The 18,713-nt window shown below is 38.4% G+C and overlaps 1 protein-coding gene across 1 annotated transcript in view; it reads right to left on the minus strand.

Moving 5' to 3' along the window:
- Nucleotides 1-12,010: 12,010 nt before the first annotated feature.
- The window catches only part of IPO5 (importin 5), a 45,032-nt gene continuing 38,329 nt past the window's right edge, over nucleotides 12,011-18,713 (minus strand). The window contains exons 24-26 of the mRNA XM_075045944.1: nucleotides 16,604-16,832; nucleotides 14,915-15,056; nucleotides 12,011-12,156 (exon numbers count right to left, since the gene is read on the minus strand). Coding sequence (XP_074902045.1) covers nucleotides 12,070-12,156; nucleotides 14,915-15,056; nucleotides 16,604-16,832 — 458 coding nt within the window. The 3' untranslated portion in view covers nucleotides 12,011-12,069. The remainder of the gene's footprint in view (nucleotides 12,157-14,914; nucleotides 15,057-16,603; nucleotides 16,833-18,713) is intronic.

The following is an 18,713-nucleotide window of genomic DNA, read 5'->3' on the forward strand; positions in this document are numbered from 1 at the left end:
GCCAGCCTGCAAAGGAGTCCATTTCCATTCTCAAACCTCAGGATTTCCATGTGAAAGAAATACTCAACCATTGAAAAGAAGCCATTTAAGTGCTTAGACCCAGCTAATTAACAGATTTTGTTTACTGCCTGCTCAAACTGTATAATATAATGAATTAAAAGAGAGCCTTTTAATGGTATATGCAAAAGTTTCCCAAGTCCTTAAGAATTCATATAAAGAGAGCTTTTGAGTATCAAGCTGTTAGAACAAGACCCTGTCCCCAACCTCAGTACTAATGCCATGCAACATTGCTCCTGTTACACGTCATCATATTTGCCTTGTATTGCCCAGCGTATTTGCTTGTTTTGGGATTAATGGATTTGTTACATTAGCTGCATATCTGTGCTAAGATGATCACCAGTGCAATAGTTAAGAGATGAATCATCCCCGAAGCTTCAGAGCTAAAAAGTTCCTGTGAAATTCATGAACAATTTATACTCCTCAAAACTACATAGATTGCATCGGCTTATACTTGCTTCATGCTTGCTTTTTCCCTTCTGCAAATCCAAGGAGAAAAAAAAAAAGGCTCATTTTTTTTAAATAACACTGAGGATTCCAAAGTATTCATTAATGGACAAAATTGTCAACTACTGCAATGTAAATGAAAACATTAATAATAATTTATTATAATTATCTATAAAATCAGCACTTATCAAATTACAGATATCAGAACCTTCAAGAAAATAGAAGACAGGGAAAAATACAGAAGTTTGTAAGAAAAAAATAAATCAAACATCCTTCTGCTATTCATAGTCAGTTTTCCGCTCCTACAATCCATTTTCACCTTTTCTCCCAAAAGAAGGGAAAAAGAACACTGAATACCATATGTATTCTATGCCAGTATTTCCACCAGAAACAATGTACCTCTTCCGTCATGGTGAGGAGAGAGAAGTGATAATGGAAAGAGAAAATATTTGCAGATATGAAAAGATTTGATATGTTGAATAACAAATAAAAATAATACCAAAAAAGAGCTGCTGCCTTCATCAAGTGCCATTGAGCCTGCCGTGCAAGATGCAGTGTGTTGGGCAGGAATGAAAGCTCATCATCTGAATGCAGCTTTTAGAAAACAACCAACCAACCACGTTAATCTTTCATTACTACTTTTGAGAAGAAAACCAAATATGTTGTTTGAAGTAGAAATGTGCCCTTAGAATACAGAGTTTAGGGTAGAACTCCCAGTACCATAGCTCATTCTCTTCCAGTGCATTTGTCATTTTGGACAGAGGAAAATGTTTATCTGTTAAAAAAAGAAAAAAGGCAATAGTTTCCAGGAGAACAGTGCAACTAAATTCATTAAATGATTTTGAGACCATTTAACACTATGATGCAGAAGAACCATTTAAGTACCTGGACTGATATAAGCAAATATGGTTCTAAAACAGAAAAAATGCTGTTTCTGCAGCCCCTCAGAACTTACACTGTGAGCAAACACAGCTGAAAAGGGTCCCCTTGCAAATATGAAAATGAGAAGAATATGGAACACGAAACACGGCTTTTAGCATTATCAGACTTAAAGATTCCCATGAAAATAATAACCTTCTTGATCTCCTCTCCCCCCGCCCCCCAATATTTTTGCTGTGACCTCCTGCAAGGGGATACATCTAGAACACATCAGCGTGTCTGAATAAATCCTTCTGGGATAATCTCCACTTTAAGGCGGTGGCGGGGGGAAACCTTATCTACTGCTCTGTCGCATTCAGGATCTCCCATGGGTCCTTTCTAACTTCATGCTGGATGGTAGACATTTTATTTTACAACGGCTAGTTAAAACAGGTGGCGTAATTACTGTCTTCTCCATTGTCATATTCTTGTGTTTTACTTTTTAGAACATTTAAATCTGGCTGGAGGGAGCAACTGTAAAACCTGTCAAAGCAAACATCAATTCAGCATATGATTTTGCTATTTGCCTCTGAAATTAGCTCATCCCTAAATGTCAGACCAGAAGCCAGGTCTTCTAAGGGTGGTAATTTATTTGCTTCCCATATGAGAAACATAGCAGAGTGAAGAGAAACAAGAATATCTATTTTCTATCCAGGTTTAATATCATTAATGAAATTCCTTCTTCAAAAGGGATCCATGAAACTTTCTGTTCAGAAAGTGAAAGGTGTTAAATAATTTACAGAAATAATATTTCACTATAGAAAGCTTAGCAAGATCTGCATAATTTATGCTTAATAAAATCAAATAATCAAATGATTAGAGACTTGAAAAGCATTTATTTTCCTGCTCATTATCTTTTATCCACTGCAGTTATTTTTCTCAGAAATAGAATTCCAATGAATGAAAACAAAATAACTGCTCTAAGAAGTAGAATTTAGACTGAAAAAATATGAAGCATAGTTTCCATTTTACTGATGAGAAAAATCATCTACGATGACATAGTCTACTTTCTGCTGTTGTCTACCTTCTGCTGTTGTCTACTTTCAAATCAGGAAGGAAAATTTTCCTTAAAGGTCAGGTAGAAGTGTATGCTTTTTCTCCCATCAGCTCCCATCAACTTGCTGACCATGATACGCAGAACTGTTGGTCATGTTCTTCCCCATGCAAATGTGCTAGCTGGTCTATCACTGTCAAAGATCCTATTTAACTTGTTCTATGTCCGTAGAAACTTGGGCTCTGCCTGGGAGTTTTAAGTGTGAGTGATGAATGCTGTCCTGTTTCCTAGGTTCTGATGCTGAAAGATGGACAGGGAACAGCTTTTGTTTACACTCTCTTACTTTTCTGAGATGCAGGGTACAGGCGAAAGTGGTAGGAGTTTTTCCCATGCCTACTTTTTTTCCACCTAATATAATCATTCAAAATTCATTACCAATGCTTCCAATTAGATAATTTTCCCTCTCTACTTAAGAGAAAAAAAATTCCCTTATGCCTGTTGTTACTTGTATTTTTTTCCTGTTTCCTTAGTTAGCAGTCTGCATGTCATGTAAGTCTGCGTTTCCTTCAGCATTATGGTGTTCCATAGTCTTTCAGTTTATTGTAGTTTTCCACTTTATAAATATTTTAAATGTGAGATTCACTGTTTGCTCTGGCAATGAAATACAGGAAGCAATCGTTTCGGGTTTATCAATGATCTTTAGGATACATTTATCCTTTAAAAATATCTTAATTTTCTATAGTGATCATTTGCTATTTGTAATAGAACCAAAAATAAAAAAAAAAAAGAAAAATAATCTTATTTTTTAAATATTAGCTTTCAAAATGAACATGAGCTTAATATATAACTGGATTGAATTCACTCTGCTGAAATAGGACAGGCTTAACCAGAATAGTTCCCAGGAAACGTTTTAAAGCACCAGGAGTTTTAATAACAGTCTGGACTAAATTTAACCAGTTCTTTATAATAAAACAGCCTATCCTTTCATGCTTTTAAATTCAAAAATGCATTCTTTTCTTTGCTATTTCCAATTGCTTCGCCACCGCCTGTTTAGTTTATTCCCTCCACAGCCTCTCCGGAGTTGTTGACAACAGCGGGTATTGCACATCTGTACTGTGCCATATCTCCCTCTGGCACTGGGGAGGAAACCTTAATCCCTATTTCCTGCTGTAATCTCTCCTCCTAAAGAGGCAGATCAGTAACAAAGGAGCTGCAGTTCTCATAAAACTGCCTGAATATTAAAATGGTTTAATCTTCTACTAGGGGAAGCCAGAGAATCTCACCGCGTGCCTTACTTTCTACTGCACTTTGATCCCAAGTTACTAACACGCAGCATTTCAGATTTGGCACATTTGAATACATGAAAAATCCATTAGCTCCTTCAAAATGGTGCAGAGAAAAAAGGATAGAACCTTTTATTATGGTTTTATCTGACTCTATATTGCTCCTTTATCTTTTATTTAGAATCCACGTAACGCTCAACAGCGTCAAGATCAGAAAACGTTTTTTCCTTCTCAGGCCCCAGAGCAAGTGTCTACATGAATATTAGCACTGAGATATGTTTTATACGAAGTGATTCCTGTTCTAGTTGATCCTGTATGACCTGGGTGAAGAATTATTTGTATCTCACAAAGCCCCATGCAAACATAGTGAAGAGATTCTGATCTGTATAAACAAAACCAGGGAGGGAAAAAGCGAGGAGTGCTGTATTGAAGGATGTGTACAAATGGCCACGTGAAGCCTGATCAGAGAACTGGGTGTCTAACAGGAGATACAGTAAGGGAGCCTGAGGGAAAGAACACAAGAAATGGAACAAATGTAGAGTGATCCTTTCCCTAGCCTACCCTCCCACTTCTGACAGCCGGCGATTTATGGACTTCTTGAGCAAGTAGTTTCCTCAGGAGCACCTTGCATATTAACCATTCACACACCTACCCGTAAATAATTGGTCCAATTCTTTTTTTGACTTCCAGGCACATCCATCAGAAATTAGTTTAGTGCTTTAATTGCAGTGTATGAAAAAATATTTCTTGGCAATTTAAAACATCCTGTCTAATACTTTATATGATGGCATTTGGCCCTGTGTTCTGAGAAACAGTGAATTGTTCCCTATTCACCTACTCCCCTACATTCACAACTGTGTAGATATGTCCTGCTTCTCTTGGAGTTGTCACCTTTTTCCAATCTGAAGAACCCTAACCTCTTCAGTTTCACCTCAGATGGCTGCACTGCATACGTAAACTTCTCACCTCTTCCTCAACCTTTCCAGTTCTGCTATATCCCTTTTCTGGCACTGGCATCAGGACCACATGCAAAGTCAAGGCAGAGGTGCACAGATGTTAACACAGACCAGCCCTGGCAGTGGCAACTGCAGCACCTGCTGCTCAACTCCCTCCTTAGGGGAGGAAGAGGAATTCTTAGAAGGAAAACCGGCCTAAGGTCATTCAGCGTTGCCCTTTTTGCACCCAAAGCCATCACTCTCTTCCACCATAATTACAGCAGTACCAGAGAAGTTTAGGATTTTGGGGAAAATGAATTACGATTCTTTTTTAGATAATCTGATGGAAGCTTGCTTGTGTTTTTAAGTTAGGGATGGTATTTCAGCATAAGGACAAGAGAAAATATTTAGGTGTCCAAGTCTCACGGTTTAGACACAAAGTCCAGGTGATCTGTTGTCAAGAAGTTCATTTTTTTAGAGTTGTTTGAATTTTCATTGTCCTTTTCATAAAGAAAAACATTGGCAGCTGTGTCAACGAATAAATACAGACCTACAAAATGTACCAACTGAAACCAGACCTTCTTTTCTCTGGCTTCTAGGGACTTGGGTTCCAGCAAACCAAATGCTACAGACAAGGTGGCTGAAAAAAGAGACAGGATAAAAATTATCTACTGCGGTTATGTTAAGACCTGTAAAACATTATTCAGTGTTTATTTAGAAAATAGATGTTAGAGTGGGCAACTACTGAGAGTTCTGTTTTATGCTCAGGCATAAGAGTGATGAGAGGAGTCAAATTCCAGCAACTCGGAGGTTCGGGCTAGGTCATTTTATATGTAGTTTATTTGCATTGTTTGTTTGTTTCCCCCAAGGGTAATAAATATTACGTGACAAGATTTTAATAGCAATGAGGGCAAATGAAGACTCCATCTTCTCAGATTTCATATCCTTTTTTTCTCAAAACAAACTACCTGCTCTGTGCACAGGTTTCCAGTAAACAGAAGTTACGGTTTAACACTCTGCCTATAAGATGGTCCTATTAAGAAACACCCTCCCCAAAAAATAGAGACCATGAAGTAGCAAACTTCCCCAGTCCGAGCGTATGGCCTTCTAATACTCAATTGTATCGTCTCCATCTACTGGCCAGAAAAAACTTCAGCTGGAGCACAGAACTGGTGAAATATAACCACTACAGCCACACGCTTCTTCATGCTATTGACAAAAATTAGCAGTTTGGGGTGTGTGTGTGTGTGTGTGTGTGGTGGTTTTGGGGTTGGTTTGTTTTTTTTCCCAGGGATACAAACTCCTAAATGGACAAAACTCTGCAGTAAAAATGTCTCTTGGCATTTTATTCTCAGATATTTTAAAATGGTGATGTTGCACAATTTTACTTCAAGTAATTCAGGCAAGGTTAGCTTCCCCGAATCAAGATCCTGTGTTATGATCATATTTTTCACTGGTCTGAATCCAAAACATGAATTTTATTTCAAGCTTTTTTGGTTGGAAGATTAGCATTAGTTTTTCAGATAGTATATGAACTGAATAGTAAACCTTTTAATTCATTTACATCAAATCCTATCACCGCACGATAGGACCGTGCGGTTATTAAGGAACAACGTTTTGTTAAACAGCACATATTACATGAAAAACCGTACTTCAGATATATTTAAAATATAACTTTTTGTTGCTACTTAGGAAAAAAGCAGTCACACATTTAATGCAGAAATAGTAAGTTAAAGAAATATCCGTTTTGTTTTTTCCCTCCTTCCCCACCCTCAAAAGACACTGGCCATCTGCAAACGGCAACAAGCGGTGGTAATGGGGTTGGCAAAATGAGAGACAAGTAGCAACCTTCTGAGCAAAGCTGACTAAAGTAAAATTTGTAATCGCCGTCAGCCACCACTAACTGGGGAATACTGCACTATTTCCCCCTGGGTAATGGTCCCCTAGGGAGCATCTGCCAACACACATCCTTCCCACTTTTCTGGAAGAAAACTCCAAAATTCCATTCCAGCAACCAGTATTGCTCATCTGGCGCCTCAGGAGAGCTTTGAACCTCCTCTGCTAGCAGCGACACACAACACCGCATCCTCCAAAAAAACCCAACCAACCTTAAGGCATTCACTGCTTACTGTTAAATTTTCAGTATTTATTGCTAAGTAAGTGAAACTCCAGTACAAATACTTGTGTGTACCTAGTGCTATATTGGCTTAAGTTATTCTTAAACCAAGAGTGATACCAATACTGAACTCAAAAGACATTTTGATTTCACGGTTTAGCAGCTGCAAAAATTCCCTGCACCTGAAGCGAGGTCAGGGGCAGCCTCTGGAGCGAGAAAGCAAAATCATAAAAATCAAAACTGACTTGAGCATACTAGGTTCTACCTTACCTTCTTGAAAAGATAAGAGAGAAAATTATATCACTGGTCTGAACCAGAATGATAGGAAAAGATCTCACAGAGATTACAGAAACAGTTTTCCCAGAGCAGAAATTGTCTCCAAACCAAGGAGGTGAATTTCACACTAACTCCAGCCTTGCCAGAGCACTCAGAGAATATCATCCCAGGCTGATTTTCTAAATAGGCTCGGAATGGCTGAGAGGCTACCTGCTTTCTTCTCTAGCAGGTAATTAGAAAGATCAGAGTCAATTCTGCAAGCAACATCCGTGAACTCCTAACAAATGTAGAGACCAAACATTTGGGCCTCACAGGCTGTGAACGAACAAGACATCGCCTTAGAAAAGCAAATGCTCCAATACAGAAAAGTGTTCTAAAACTCAAGAGGAAAACCCAGATTTCTACTGGAATAACCATACTGTTACTGAGCTTATCGTTTTGTAGTCAAAGATAGGAAACACACAGCTTTCATGTCCTGAATGGGTCTCCATTCCTCACATCTCTTCAGCATCAGAAAAGATGCTGTAGAAACCTTTCCCTCAACTAAGAGCAAACCAAATTTATGGCTTCAGGGCTACAGCAGTGGGTAATGTTTCCTGAATGAGGCTCCCCAACAAAGAGGAAAATTAATTCCGCAGTGGCAAAGAGGCACAAATTTGTTATTGTACCTGTTAATAGTATGTTAGTCTGAGGCTAAATCTAACTTGATGACAAAAGGAGATATCAATGGAGGTAGTTTACACCCTTCAGAAACAGAAGCAGTTTTCTAAATCACACCTTTGACCGGTGATTAAATAGCGGGTAATTTACCCGTCAATGTGAAACACCTCAGGAGTTAGTGAAATCTCTTTGAGAGCTGACATGAAGAGGCAGCAGGGGGGTTGGCTGACTTTTACAGAAAGGACTGGTTTTTTCTTACTGTTTCATTTTAGGAGTAGGAAAAGAATAGATTCTAGGAAATCAAAGTGGTTCCAGGTAGTTGCATTATAGAACTACTAAGGCTATCCAGTGAGCCATTGAACTGCCAATAATAAACACCATCCCAAGAGCCACCTGAGATACCAACAATTTCTCATCTATCTGCACCGAATCATACAGTAGTCTCCTTTGGTCTCAAACACTTCCTTATGACAAAATATATCATCACCTAGACACACCTGTTTTCCTTCACTCAATAAGGCTGCAGACAATTATTTACGTACAAATTTTGCTACAGATATCCAGTATCGGGTGAGATGAACCCTGTGACTTTTATCCAATATTGAGCCCATACCTCTGAAGTCTCAACAGATGTTAAGCTGTCCTGAGAGATGTTCTTTCTTGAAGCAATACGAACATCTTCATGATAATCAAAAAAGGGAAAGGACCTCTACTAGACAGAAGCTTAGATCCCGTCTACTGTTTCTCAGAAAACAACAAATGTATTTCTTCGAATGTAAAAGACCATCAAGCCCCGTACAAGTAAGTACAACTGGCTAAATTAGCAAAATAAGAGTGGACTGAATGATTAAATAGCAAAGACTAAGGCTGCTCCCCAGACATGCACAGCAGAATACTTCAAAGTTGAGAAAAACATGGAGTGGCAAATACTTGACTTTTGTATTATTTTTAATACCACCCTCATCGTGTTTGGAAGACTCAGTGTATGTGCGCACCCCTACGGATACCACTAAACCAAAAATAAAGCTCCAGTTCAAGAGCCCGAGGCAGCTGCATACTCAGTACATACATGCATACACAGAGTCATTAGGAAATTCACCTTCCTTAATTCTTTATTTCATCAAAAATTCCAACTGTGCAACACGTCTTACTCTCACGCATGTACTCCGTACATGAGACTGAAAGATCTAGATGTGTAGAGAACAACAGATAACATTTGGCATATTAACAACTGCTCTATGCCGGGGAATACCAGCCCATGCACTCAGCATTACTTCGAGGTGTCTGCAGAGAAAAAGCAGCGACAGAATGCCACAGCAGTACACAAACCCCGTGTTGAAAACACAAAGTCTACAAGTCACTTTCTTACACAGCTTTTGCACAGGATTCCCAGGGAGATCTTGTAGACAAAGCCAGGCGAAGGAGCCTAGACATTTATCTGCATTAATATCTTTCAGGAACAACCTAGAGCTGCAAACAAAAAGCAGGTAGTTTCACCTTCAGAACAATAAGAACAGATGAGAGTTTAGATGGGAACTCGCCGAAGCTTCGGGAGATGAGCTAGCAATGCTCACAAATGCTAGTTACTATTATGCTTAAATAAGCTCATGAAACTACAATACTGGAATACTGTGTCCAAAGCGTGGGGAGTTTTCTAGTTGTTTTTTGTTGTTACCGAGTGCAACTTTGAACGCTTTTGCCTGGATGCCTAGGGTGGATTCGGTACCTCTTTGTTCTGCCAAAGCAGAGCACTGCTATTGTTTGCGGTGCTCTTTACGCTACATTAGGTACACCTCTTACCAAACGCAATGGCTGAGCATTTTGATAAAGCATGACTGGAGTTACACTCAGGAAAAATGGTTGAAATAAAACTATGACCCTTCCCATATCAGTACCACAGTTAAGATTCCTACAACTCCTTCCTAAAGGTGACTTTCTGATAGCTGCAGGTAAAGCTGCTGTTCTACTATATTTTGTTTGGGCAACGGTACTTAAGTGCTGTGAAAGATCAAGAATGGTTGACTGCTTAAAAAAACCTGTCCTGCAAGCATCAGTTAGGGAACCTGAAAAGCTAAGATCAGTGATTCAGACAGCTTTTAAAGAGGTGGAAAGGGAGCGTAAGCGTGAGTTGAGAAAATGCTACAGAAGCTTTTGGATTAACCCTGACAAGTTCAGTGGGAACAGGCAAGAGGAGACCTCCAGGTACTCTCTGGAACGGACCTACCTGTCAGGCTGGCACACCGACTCACTCGGTACCCTTTTCTTTGATAAAATGATCGTTAACAAAGGTAGAAGCAACAGCACGAAATTGTTCTATGCTGGCTCTGGCACATGGAGCAACCCCATCTCCTGGTTCTATTTGTTCTCATTTACTCGGACTGAAAGGAAGGAAGGACGATAAAAGCTGGACCATTAGGAGAGCAATTTGAATGCTGCTCTCTTACATTACAGACAGCCAAAGTTGATGCTGTTTCAGGGAAATACCAAATGTCCTACAATTTCCTCCACATAGTGGTAGTCCAAAGAAAGGAAAAGAAAAAAATTCTAAGCCTGAAGCTCTGAGAAAAAGTACAGAAAGCAAGGTGCAGGAAAAACTTAAATGTGAGGAGAAATTAAAATAAAAAATACTTAAACCCAAAACCCACAACAAGAAAGACGATGGATATGATCTGGCCCAAATTTTGTAGTCAGGACCTGTGCTTGAGATAACTGACCCGACCTACTAGTTATCTCACAGTACTGGTATCTAATCCTTAACAGTTCATTTTCCAGATCTATTTACCGAAATTCAAGCATTCATAGAAGATCAACAGTATTTCACAAAGTGGAAACTGGACCAAGCAGATACTTCATTACACTGTTTCAGCTGCCTCTAAACAACCTACAGGGTCAACAACCCCTATGGTTAAGGCAATTTCTGTCACAAATGTTTGGATAGAATGGTCCTGGGCTGGTTTTGGTACACTTCATTCTGTACTGGCTTTTTAAAACACATTTTCAAAGGCAAAACTAAGTTTATTCTTTAGTAAGAGAGGAATTTATTACATGTAAAGTTCTACCCTTTCTTGTCATAAAGGAAGAAAACTTACACCCTCTTTGAAAAGATTTTTATGTTTTAAGAGACTGTTGAGATTGACTTGAAGAACACTTCCCGTAAACAACTGAAGTTTTTAAAAGATCAATGCATACACTAACATCTTCAAAGTAATAGAGTGCAAAAAGTTCACTCACCGTTGTCAGAAATCAGATACTCTATGCTTATGTTTGCTGCTATATTAGCTGGTAAATGACGTATTGCTCTTGCAGTACTAAAAAGACCTGAAAAGGTTTTTGATTCGTTCAGGTTAGGCTATCAAGTATACGATTGTTTTAAACAAGACACAGACTACCGTAACCGTATTGCTGGCTGCTAGGTCATGTTGCACTTCCGCAGCTGGAAAAAAGACTACATTTTATAAGTTATGAAATGCAATTGCATCTGAACATGAAAAACATTTTTAAGTTGTGATATGTAAATTTACTGTCATAAAAGGAATGCCATTAAGTTTCCATTCTACACACTCAGGTGAAAAATTTGTTAAAAAGTCAAGAAACAAAAATGCATAAAATCTGTAATAGGTAACAATATACAAAGTTTCCAATATAAAATCATGACTTGTATAGTTTGTTACTTGCACCTTTTCACAAGAGGAAATTAAAAGAACCACACATCACTGAACTTCTAGACAAGCTTCTTGTGTTTCAATGTCATTTATTGAGGAGTGAATGAGATACTGTCAGACATGCCAAAGAGACTTCACATTCAAGGGCTGGAAGCTGAACAGCTTTCCTCATTGAGTCACTGTACAAGTTGTTTTTGGGAATCTGAAAGTGCGATCAATGAGGTCTTCATGCTCGATGTTTGTCTTCAGTTTTTCATCTTTTGATCTACTAACTTGTTGGGCAGAAGGACACTTTCTACCCTACAAAGACTCACACTCCAATTAATACAATTAACACTAGATGTAGAGAAACGTTTATCTGTTATAACGTACATCTACCGCTGAAGGTCTTAAAGCTGTTTCTTAATTCATTATGTCTAATGAGAAAATTCAACTTGTTTCCCTTTCACCATCGTATGGATGGCTTATACCGTTAGAAAAATACTCTTCAGTGCTATTGTAGGGTTTACAGGAAACTTCTTCTGTGTTGTGGGAGAGAAACCGATTTTAACACCCTTCTGAAAGAATGCTTCTTCCTGCTGCCACTGTCTGTAGGTTGCAGAAGAATGGCCTACACGCACTACAGTTCTGGTTTTACTCAAAAAAGAAACAAAAGAAACCTAAACAATAGGGTAAACGTTTATTTGGAGTTAGTTTTCTTGCAGATGATAATTAAGGCCCTTCAAGCAGAGTTCAGGAGCTCCTGTATGGCTGCCTGTTGATCTGCATTGAGCTGTGATATGCATTCTGTCCACAGTCCTCCAGATGTCTAGAAAACAAATGAGAAGTTGGCTTTATGCAGGCTGACAAGCTTCCAAGGCACATGCTAAACTTTCGTATGTTTACAAAGCTCAATGTTCACTGGGCTTATTCCTGTAATATATATGCCAAAGAGAGCAGACTGAAATCTTCAGTTACACACAGTCCTACACAGGTTCAACTAGAGATGCTCTAAAATGCTAAAGAGAGGCAGTGCTAACTATTTACTGGTTAAATAGTAGCAGAGTAATTGAATCAAAACTCCTGGGAACTCCCTGTAACTAAGTGGGTCAAATGACAATTGACACCCTTAAGTTAACCATAGCCTAAAACGTTTGCTCCGTTTTGCACTGAAGTTAGAAGATCAACGTTTGGGCAAAACTGAACCATGTCTAAACACGAGAGCATCTTTTGGGCACCAGCGCACCAATAACACATTCAGAGGATGGGCGCACTGTGATTACAGCATGACGTGCTACACACACTGTGTGTGTATGTGCAAAATTCTGCTGCCAAAACACAGCATTGCTCTTTAGTGAAAGGAATAGTAAATTACTTCCCAGAGAGAACATACATAGCAGGCTTTCCTGCCCCTCAATATACCTCATCTGTTTTACCACAGCCTTCGGCTGAGACATTAGCTTTTAAAGTCACCATCAGCAGGGACCGGTTCTAACGGTACCAGAAAATGCTGAAAATTAAAGAAGGTGGGGAAGAAGTATTTATTCACTTATCAAAAGAAGCTGGAAGCAATTGGCACCCTGCTTTCTTTAGAAGGACAATGATAGGGAAAGAAAAAATTGTAGATGACTGGCTGTAGGTCTTTAGATTGCCTTTTGCGACAGCAGTATACTTGTTAAAAAAATTGTTTTAATTTGTATTTGGTGTATTTTATTTTCAGCTCTATTATAATGCCCTTTCCTCGCACACTTTAAAAAAAATCAAATAAAAATGGATTCACAGAATTTGAAAGAATTTGAAAACAGAGTCCTCAAGTTGAATTTGTGTTTGTGTTTTTAGTTTTAAATAATATTAGGCATTTTAGACTCTCAATGTATAATGGAATACTGCAGAATTAAATGTGCTCACTCTTCCAGCATTTCTGACACCCATTTAAATTCATACTCTACACTGAAATATTTCTGGCCTAAGAATACCTAAGCATGAGGAAAAAAAGTTTGTTTAATTCCAACTATGACCATAACATTGCTCATGTCAGATGCTAGCAGAGAAACAGCTTACTGAGATCATTAAAAAAAAAAAAAGAATTTTTTCTGGAATCTGGGAAGCAGCAGCACCAGCAGCAGGCAGACTGTTAGCAACTACACAGCCTTTAAAGTTCCTACCATAGTATAAAAAATTTACAGTGCTTTACTAAAGTCAAAGTACTATGTGTGAAGAGACACACAATTGGTAACAGTATGCTAAAACCATATTTTTGAAAAAACATCACCTTTACGATTTTTCCCCCACAGTCTGAAGGTAAATCATTTAACCAATGCAGAAGTCTTGTTTCCATGTTAACGTTCCTATTGTTCCTGGCCAAAACAAGACTTTGCTATACACAACTAATCTTTACGTGTATATGCCACTGCATTGTTAATAAAATAAATTAAAAAAAAATCAACTAACCTTAAGCACTTAAGGTAAAGTGAACAAATGCATTAGCATACCCTAATATAAAATTCCACACCCAGACTTTAAGTACTAACAGAAGGATTCATATCTGACAGCCAGAATCTAGAGCAGGCACTTATTCCACTTTCACTTTGAAACTTTGCTTGATTTCACTCTTTTTATGCCTTCAGAGTTTTAACAAGTCATTTTCTACCAGACATAATGGATCTCACAGGCTGATACACTCATCCAAGTGAATACTTTCCAAAATCAAGTATTCCTGAAATTCTTGAGCCTGAATTTTGCCAAAGCATGCCAGGTAGAATGGACAATAATTGAACAGCTGCTGCTCCAAATCCTCTACACATTTTTATACACCATATGCTTGCCAGGCACAACACTTTCTATCATCAGGTGCTGCAACTGTCAAGTACGTCCACCTGATAACATCTGGCCCCGGATCAGATCTGCCCTATGAGCACTACCACTTACAACACCGCAGAGAGCTGCAGCTTAAATACTTGGACATGCCCATCACCCAGCACCGTAAATACTCATTATGGCTTAAAGGAAGCAAACCTTGAGGCAGTTCCCCAAAGGTAGGGAAAACACTGAACAGCTGCCTGTATTTGCACTGGATTAAAGAGGGCAGTAGTAAAACTACTTGTGGTTTGCACTCATTCTCTAGCAAAGATCCCAAGGCTCTGCTATATTATTAAGTTACCACAGGGTGCTGGGGACCCTTTACAGGAACCACATGTTGGATCAAATCCTACAGAACAGTTCACTGATACAGAGATAGGCAGATTTCTCTCCGGATTTTAATTTCTGGCTCAGAACCCCCCCCCCCCCCAAACAACTAATACTGGCTAGTACATTAACTATCTAGCTGCATGTATCTTAAAGCTTTTTTTTTTTTTTTTAAATTAATAAGCTTCTGAAGTTTATCAAAAGAGTCAGACTTTACTGAAGTGCAAATGTCACCAAGTTTTATCATTAATGGTTCAAGGAGTGTCCAAGGATCTCCAAGATCACTGGTTGAAGCATTATTCTCTAAGGTGACAAGGCTGTCAAAATTGGTTTAACAGTTCGATTACTTCTGAAAGTAAATTCTAAATGTTGCCTTTATACCTAAGCAAGCATTTATTTACCTGCACTTGGCGAACAACATTAGCCAACCGCTTGGTACACGGATCTTCATGTTTAATAGCTTCATGAATTTCACCATCCGCAATTATACCAAATATTCTGGGAAGGTTAGAGTTGTTTGGACCGAGGACAACTGGGTTGTTGCTGTTACAATGAAGATATACATTACAAATAAATTAATCTTTAACTAAAAAAAATAATGTAAGCATTTTACATTAAGTTGAGTGATTTTGAAATATCTTATTCTAAAGCTGCTTATTTACATCTAAGTTTCACTCAGCTGAATAAGTATGCATAGCTTTGATGCCTGCTGACAGAATGTTCCCTCTCCTGTTAATATTTAACCAGCCAATCCTTTAATCAGCCTACACTTTATCAGGAAGAAGTTCTGAACTTTACAGAACAGTTGAGTTCCATGCAGATGGAACTGTAAAATAGCATGACAGAAATACCCTGCCTAAAAGGGCTTATTCCTCTCTCTCTCAGTGCGGCAATGGGGAAGAGGTTGCGTTACTGGTGTCAGGAGCACCAGTGACTTCACCACCAGCACTCTCACTGACACAGCAAGTAAGCCGTTCTGCTCGCTCCTTCCCAGCCAAGTGTTGGGAGTAGAGGAGTACTGGCAACCAGGGATCTGGGTGGAAAACATGATCTACTTCCAGCTCTGCCACCTACCACTGCTGGAACGCAGCACTGAGAGCTCCAGAGAAGTACGTAGCAAGGCTGAGCCACCTGCACAGAGCTGGGTACAAAAGTGTGCTACTACTGTAATTCCCAATTTCTATATATGTGTGTGTATATGCATACATATCAGTATTATTATGGTGTCTCTACACAACTATACTATTATTAGTCTAGGCACTCAGTTGCCACCACCCATTTTGAGATCTTGCCGTAATAAAACACCAATAGATAGAAGGTATTCGCATAGTAGAAAAGACTGTAGGAAATCTAAGTTATTTCCTTTCTGTTTTTCTACTAAGATATAATACAGTGTCAGCCAGAACATGGCTACTACATAACATTTCAGAAGCTGACATTCTTCCACTCAATTATGAAGTGCAACTTGCACCAACACTAGAAGAATTATCTTTGTTTCCTCCATTGACCTATGGAAGAGAGCACAAATCTGAAGAACAAGCTGCGGGACAAGATGCTTTCAATAATCAATGAAATTATTATTACAAACTCATTAAAGGAGATAGCACTGTACCATGAATCTGTCTGTATCATTTCTCTATTTCATACTTCACTTTGTTGATATTCAAGCTTTTGGAAAGCAAAAAGGTGCAAAGCTACTTTAAAAGGTTATGAAAAGAAGGCTGCAAGGGCTTGTGTGCTGCTCTTAAGTAAAAAGACCTGATCAGTTATTAATGCTGGTATGTAAGCAGAGTATCAAAAATTTTCCTGAAATCTTCTGTGGAAGTTCCCAGCTGATCCCTTCCCCATCATGTACATATAAAACAGCCAGGAATTTTTTAAAGCCATACAGACATTAGTTAGGATGAGAACACTGACTGTTTAAAAAAACAGCAGTAACATCGCGGAAGGCTTAGTTCTCACCTTCCAAATTATCTCCTCTAAAGCATATGCAGATTAACCTGGCAGTTTCTCAGTCTGGGGAAATGAATGCAAGGAAAGAACCTGCAAACAGGCTTACTTTCTGCATTAATGTCAAGACTTTGCCTTACCTCTCAATTAAGTCACACAGATAATTGAAAGTATGAACAGCTTCTTCTTTATCTTCATGAAGCGGAAGCCACGATAACCAGTGTGGCAGGACTTCTTCAACACTTACACAGTCAGGCTTGAACTTCATTATCTTTCCTACAGCTGAAATGCAGTTCTCTGTTGCATTGACATTCTCTTTGGTTTTGGCATCTGGTGACTGAATGACTCTCACCAGCAATGGAAGCGCCTCTAATTGTTAAACAACACAAGAATAAAGTTAAATGCACAATCAAGTTACATTTTGTTAACATCACAAATTCTACGTGAGACTACTGCACGTATTAAAAATGGGATCTTTTTTTGTGGCCCAAACACCAAAATCTAGACATCCCAATGTCCCGCTACTTCTAGGTGCTTCCCTGTTCAATAATCATCATATGAAAAACAAACAGACAGACAAAGCTATGCAAGGAAACAAAAGAAAACAGCTACTGCAAAAGTCTGAATTTGCTTTATATGCTCAGAAGAAAGAAAAATAAAAATCTTCTCGTCTCTCTCAATTGGAGTTATGCAATCTACAATATACAAGACATTGTAATTTATAGTAAAAACATAGATAACAAGCATTATCTTTTAAATCTAACAGGTTCTATAAACACACGATGATGAAAAGCACTGATACCGTAACATTCACATTAATTTGGACTGTAGGGCATGTCTACAGTGTGTGCCTGCTGTATGTCTATTGCTTGTGTGCACACACATTTTTATATATATATTTGTACATACATATACACACCTCCCACCACTAAAAGGTGCACTAGGAAAAGCTCATTGGAGTAATCTCATCTGGTGAATCTACCTGGCATGATTTAAGTTGTAAAAATCAAACATCAAGGAAAAATGCCTATTTTCTTACTAGGTTAATAGCAATTATATATATTTTTTTTTTCATAGTCATGCAGGTAACCACATGCACACTTCTAAACAAACATTAATGTCATGTTTTTAGTTACTAGTGTCCCTGCAGACTTCACAGCACTCTACATGCATGCAGGAACAATTGCCCTTGTGTTGTTCTGCTAAAAATGTAATGCTAAATCTGTGAAATTCTCTATCAGCACAGAAAACAGGTTGTGGAATTGTGCAGAAAAAGCACACTTCAAAATAACTCCAATTTCTGAGGAAGAGCGAGATCTCACACTACTTCATTTTGATGAATAAGTAGCAGCTTTGCAGTTAAGGATTACACAATGACACCTGCTATATTAACTTCACTGAATTGGATTTTTGAAGAATTTAGCAGCTATGGAAAAACATGATTAACCCTAAGCTAAACAAGGATACTTTTATGGAGTTGATAAACATTACAGAACTGCAGAAATATTGGTCATCAGACCCACTAGCTTGTGTATTGAATGCAGCATAACAATGCTGGACTTTTCTGAAAAGCAGAATTTGTTTCATAGAAGCCTACAATGTCCAGGGAAACTGAGTCTGCACTGTAAACCTCAGGTTTTGATGACTGCTGAAGCTAAATCTCATCTGTGTTTTCTCATAGTGCTTAATATTGATGGATGACTCTGTAGGTATGTGTGTCCTTGGAGCCGTAAGATTAGGAGGGCATCAAAATGAATCAGCATAGCCTCCTCCCTACAGTTTGGCAGACAAGTTTTCTTCTTGTCTAGAAAACAGATCTACTCTCACATACATGTGGTGGTAGATAATCCCTAAAAACCCCTTTTGACTATAAAAGACCATCTTCTATTAATAATAATTTTTTTTTTTCCAAGGACTGACTGCTTTGACATCTTGCACCACCACAAGTTGAGGCCACTGCTAAGATTTAGGAAGAAACACATGCAGTTGATTAATACAGTATTCACAGAAAATAGCTGATGATTTTCTTCCACCAACATAAGAAATGGAAGCAACGTTGACAGTCATGTAAATTGTAACCTTGTAACCCCATTTAGAAAGTTACTTGATCTGTTATAGTTTTTCCTTCAATTTTATTTCTTTGCTCTTTACTAATTCTATTTTTGATTCTTTTTGTTTCATCATAATGTAGCTCTTGTGTGATTTACAAGTTCTCCCTATATTCCTGTACTTTTTCAATTGACTGCCAAA

Source organism: Buteo buteo, chromosome 14, assembly GCF_964188355.1.
Source record: "Buteo buteo chromosome 14, bButBut1.hap1.1, whole genome shotgun sequence".
NCBI lineage: Eukaryota > Metazoa > Chordata > Aves > Accipitriformes > Accipitridae > Buteo > Buteo buteo.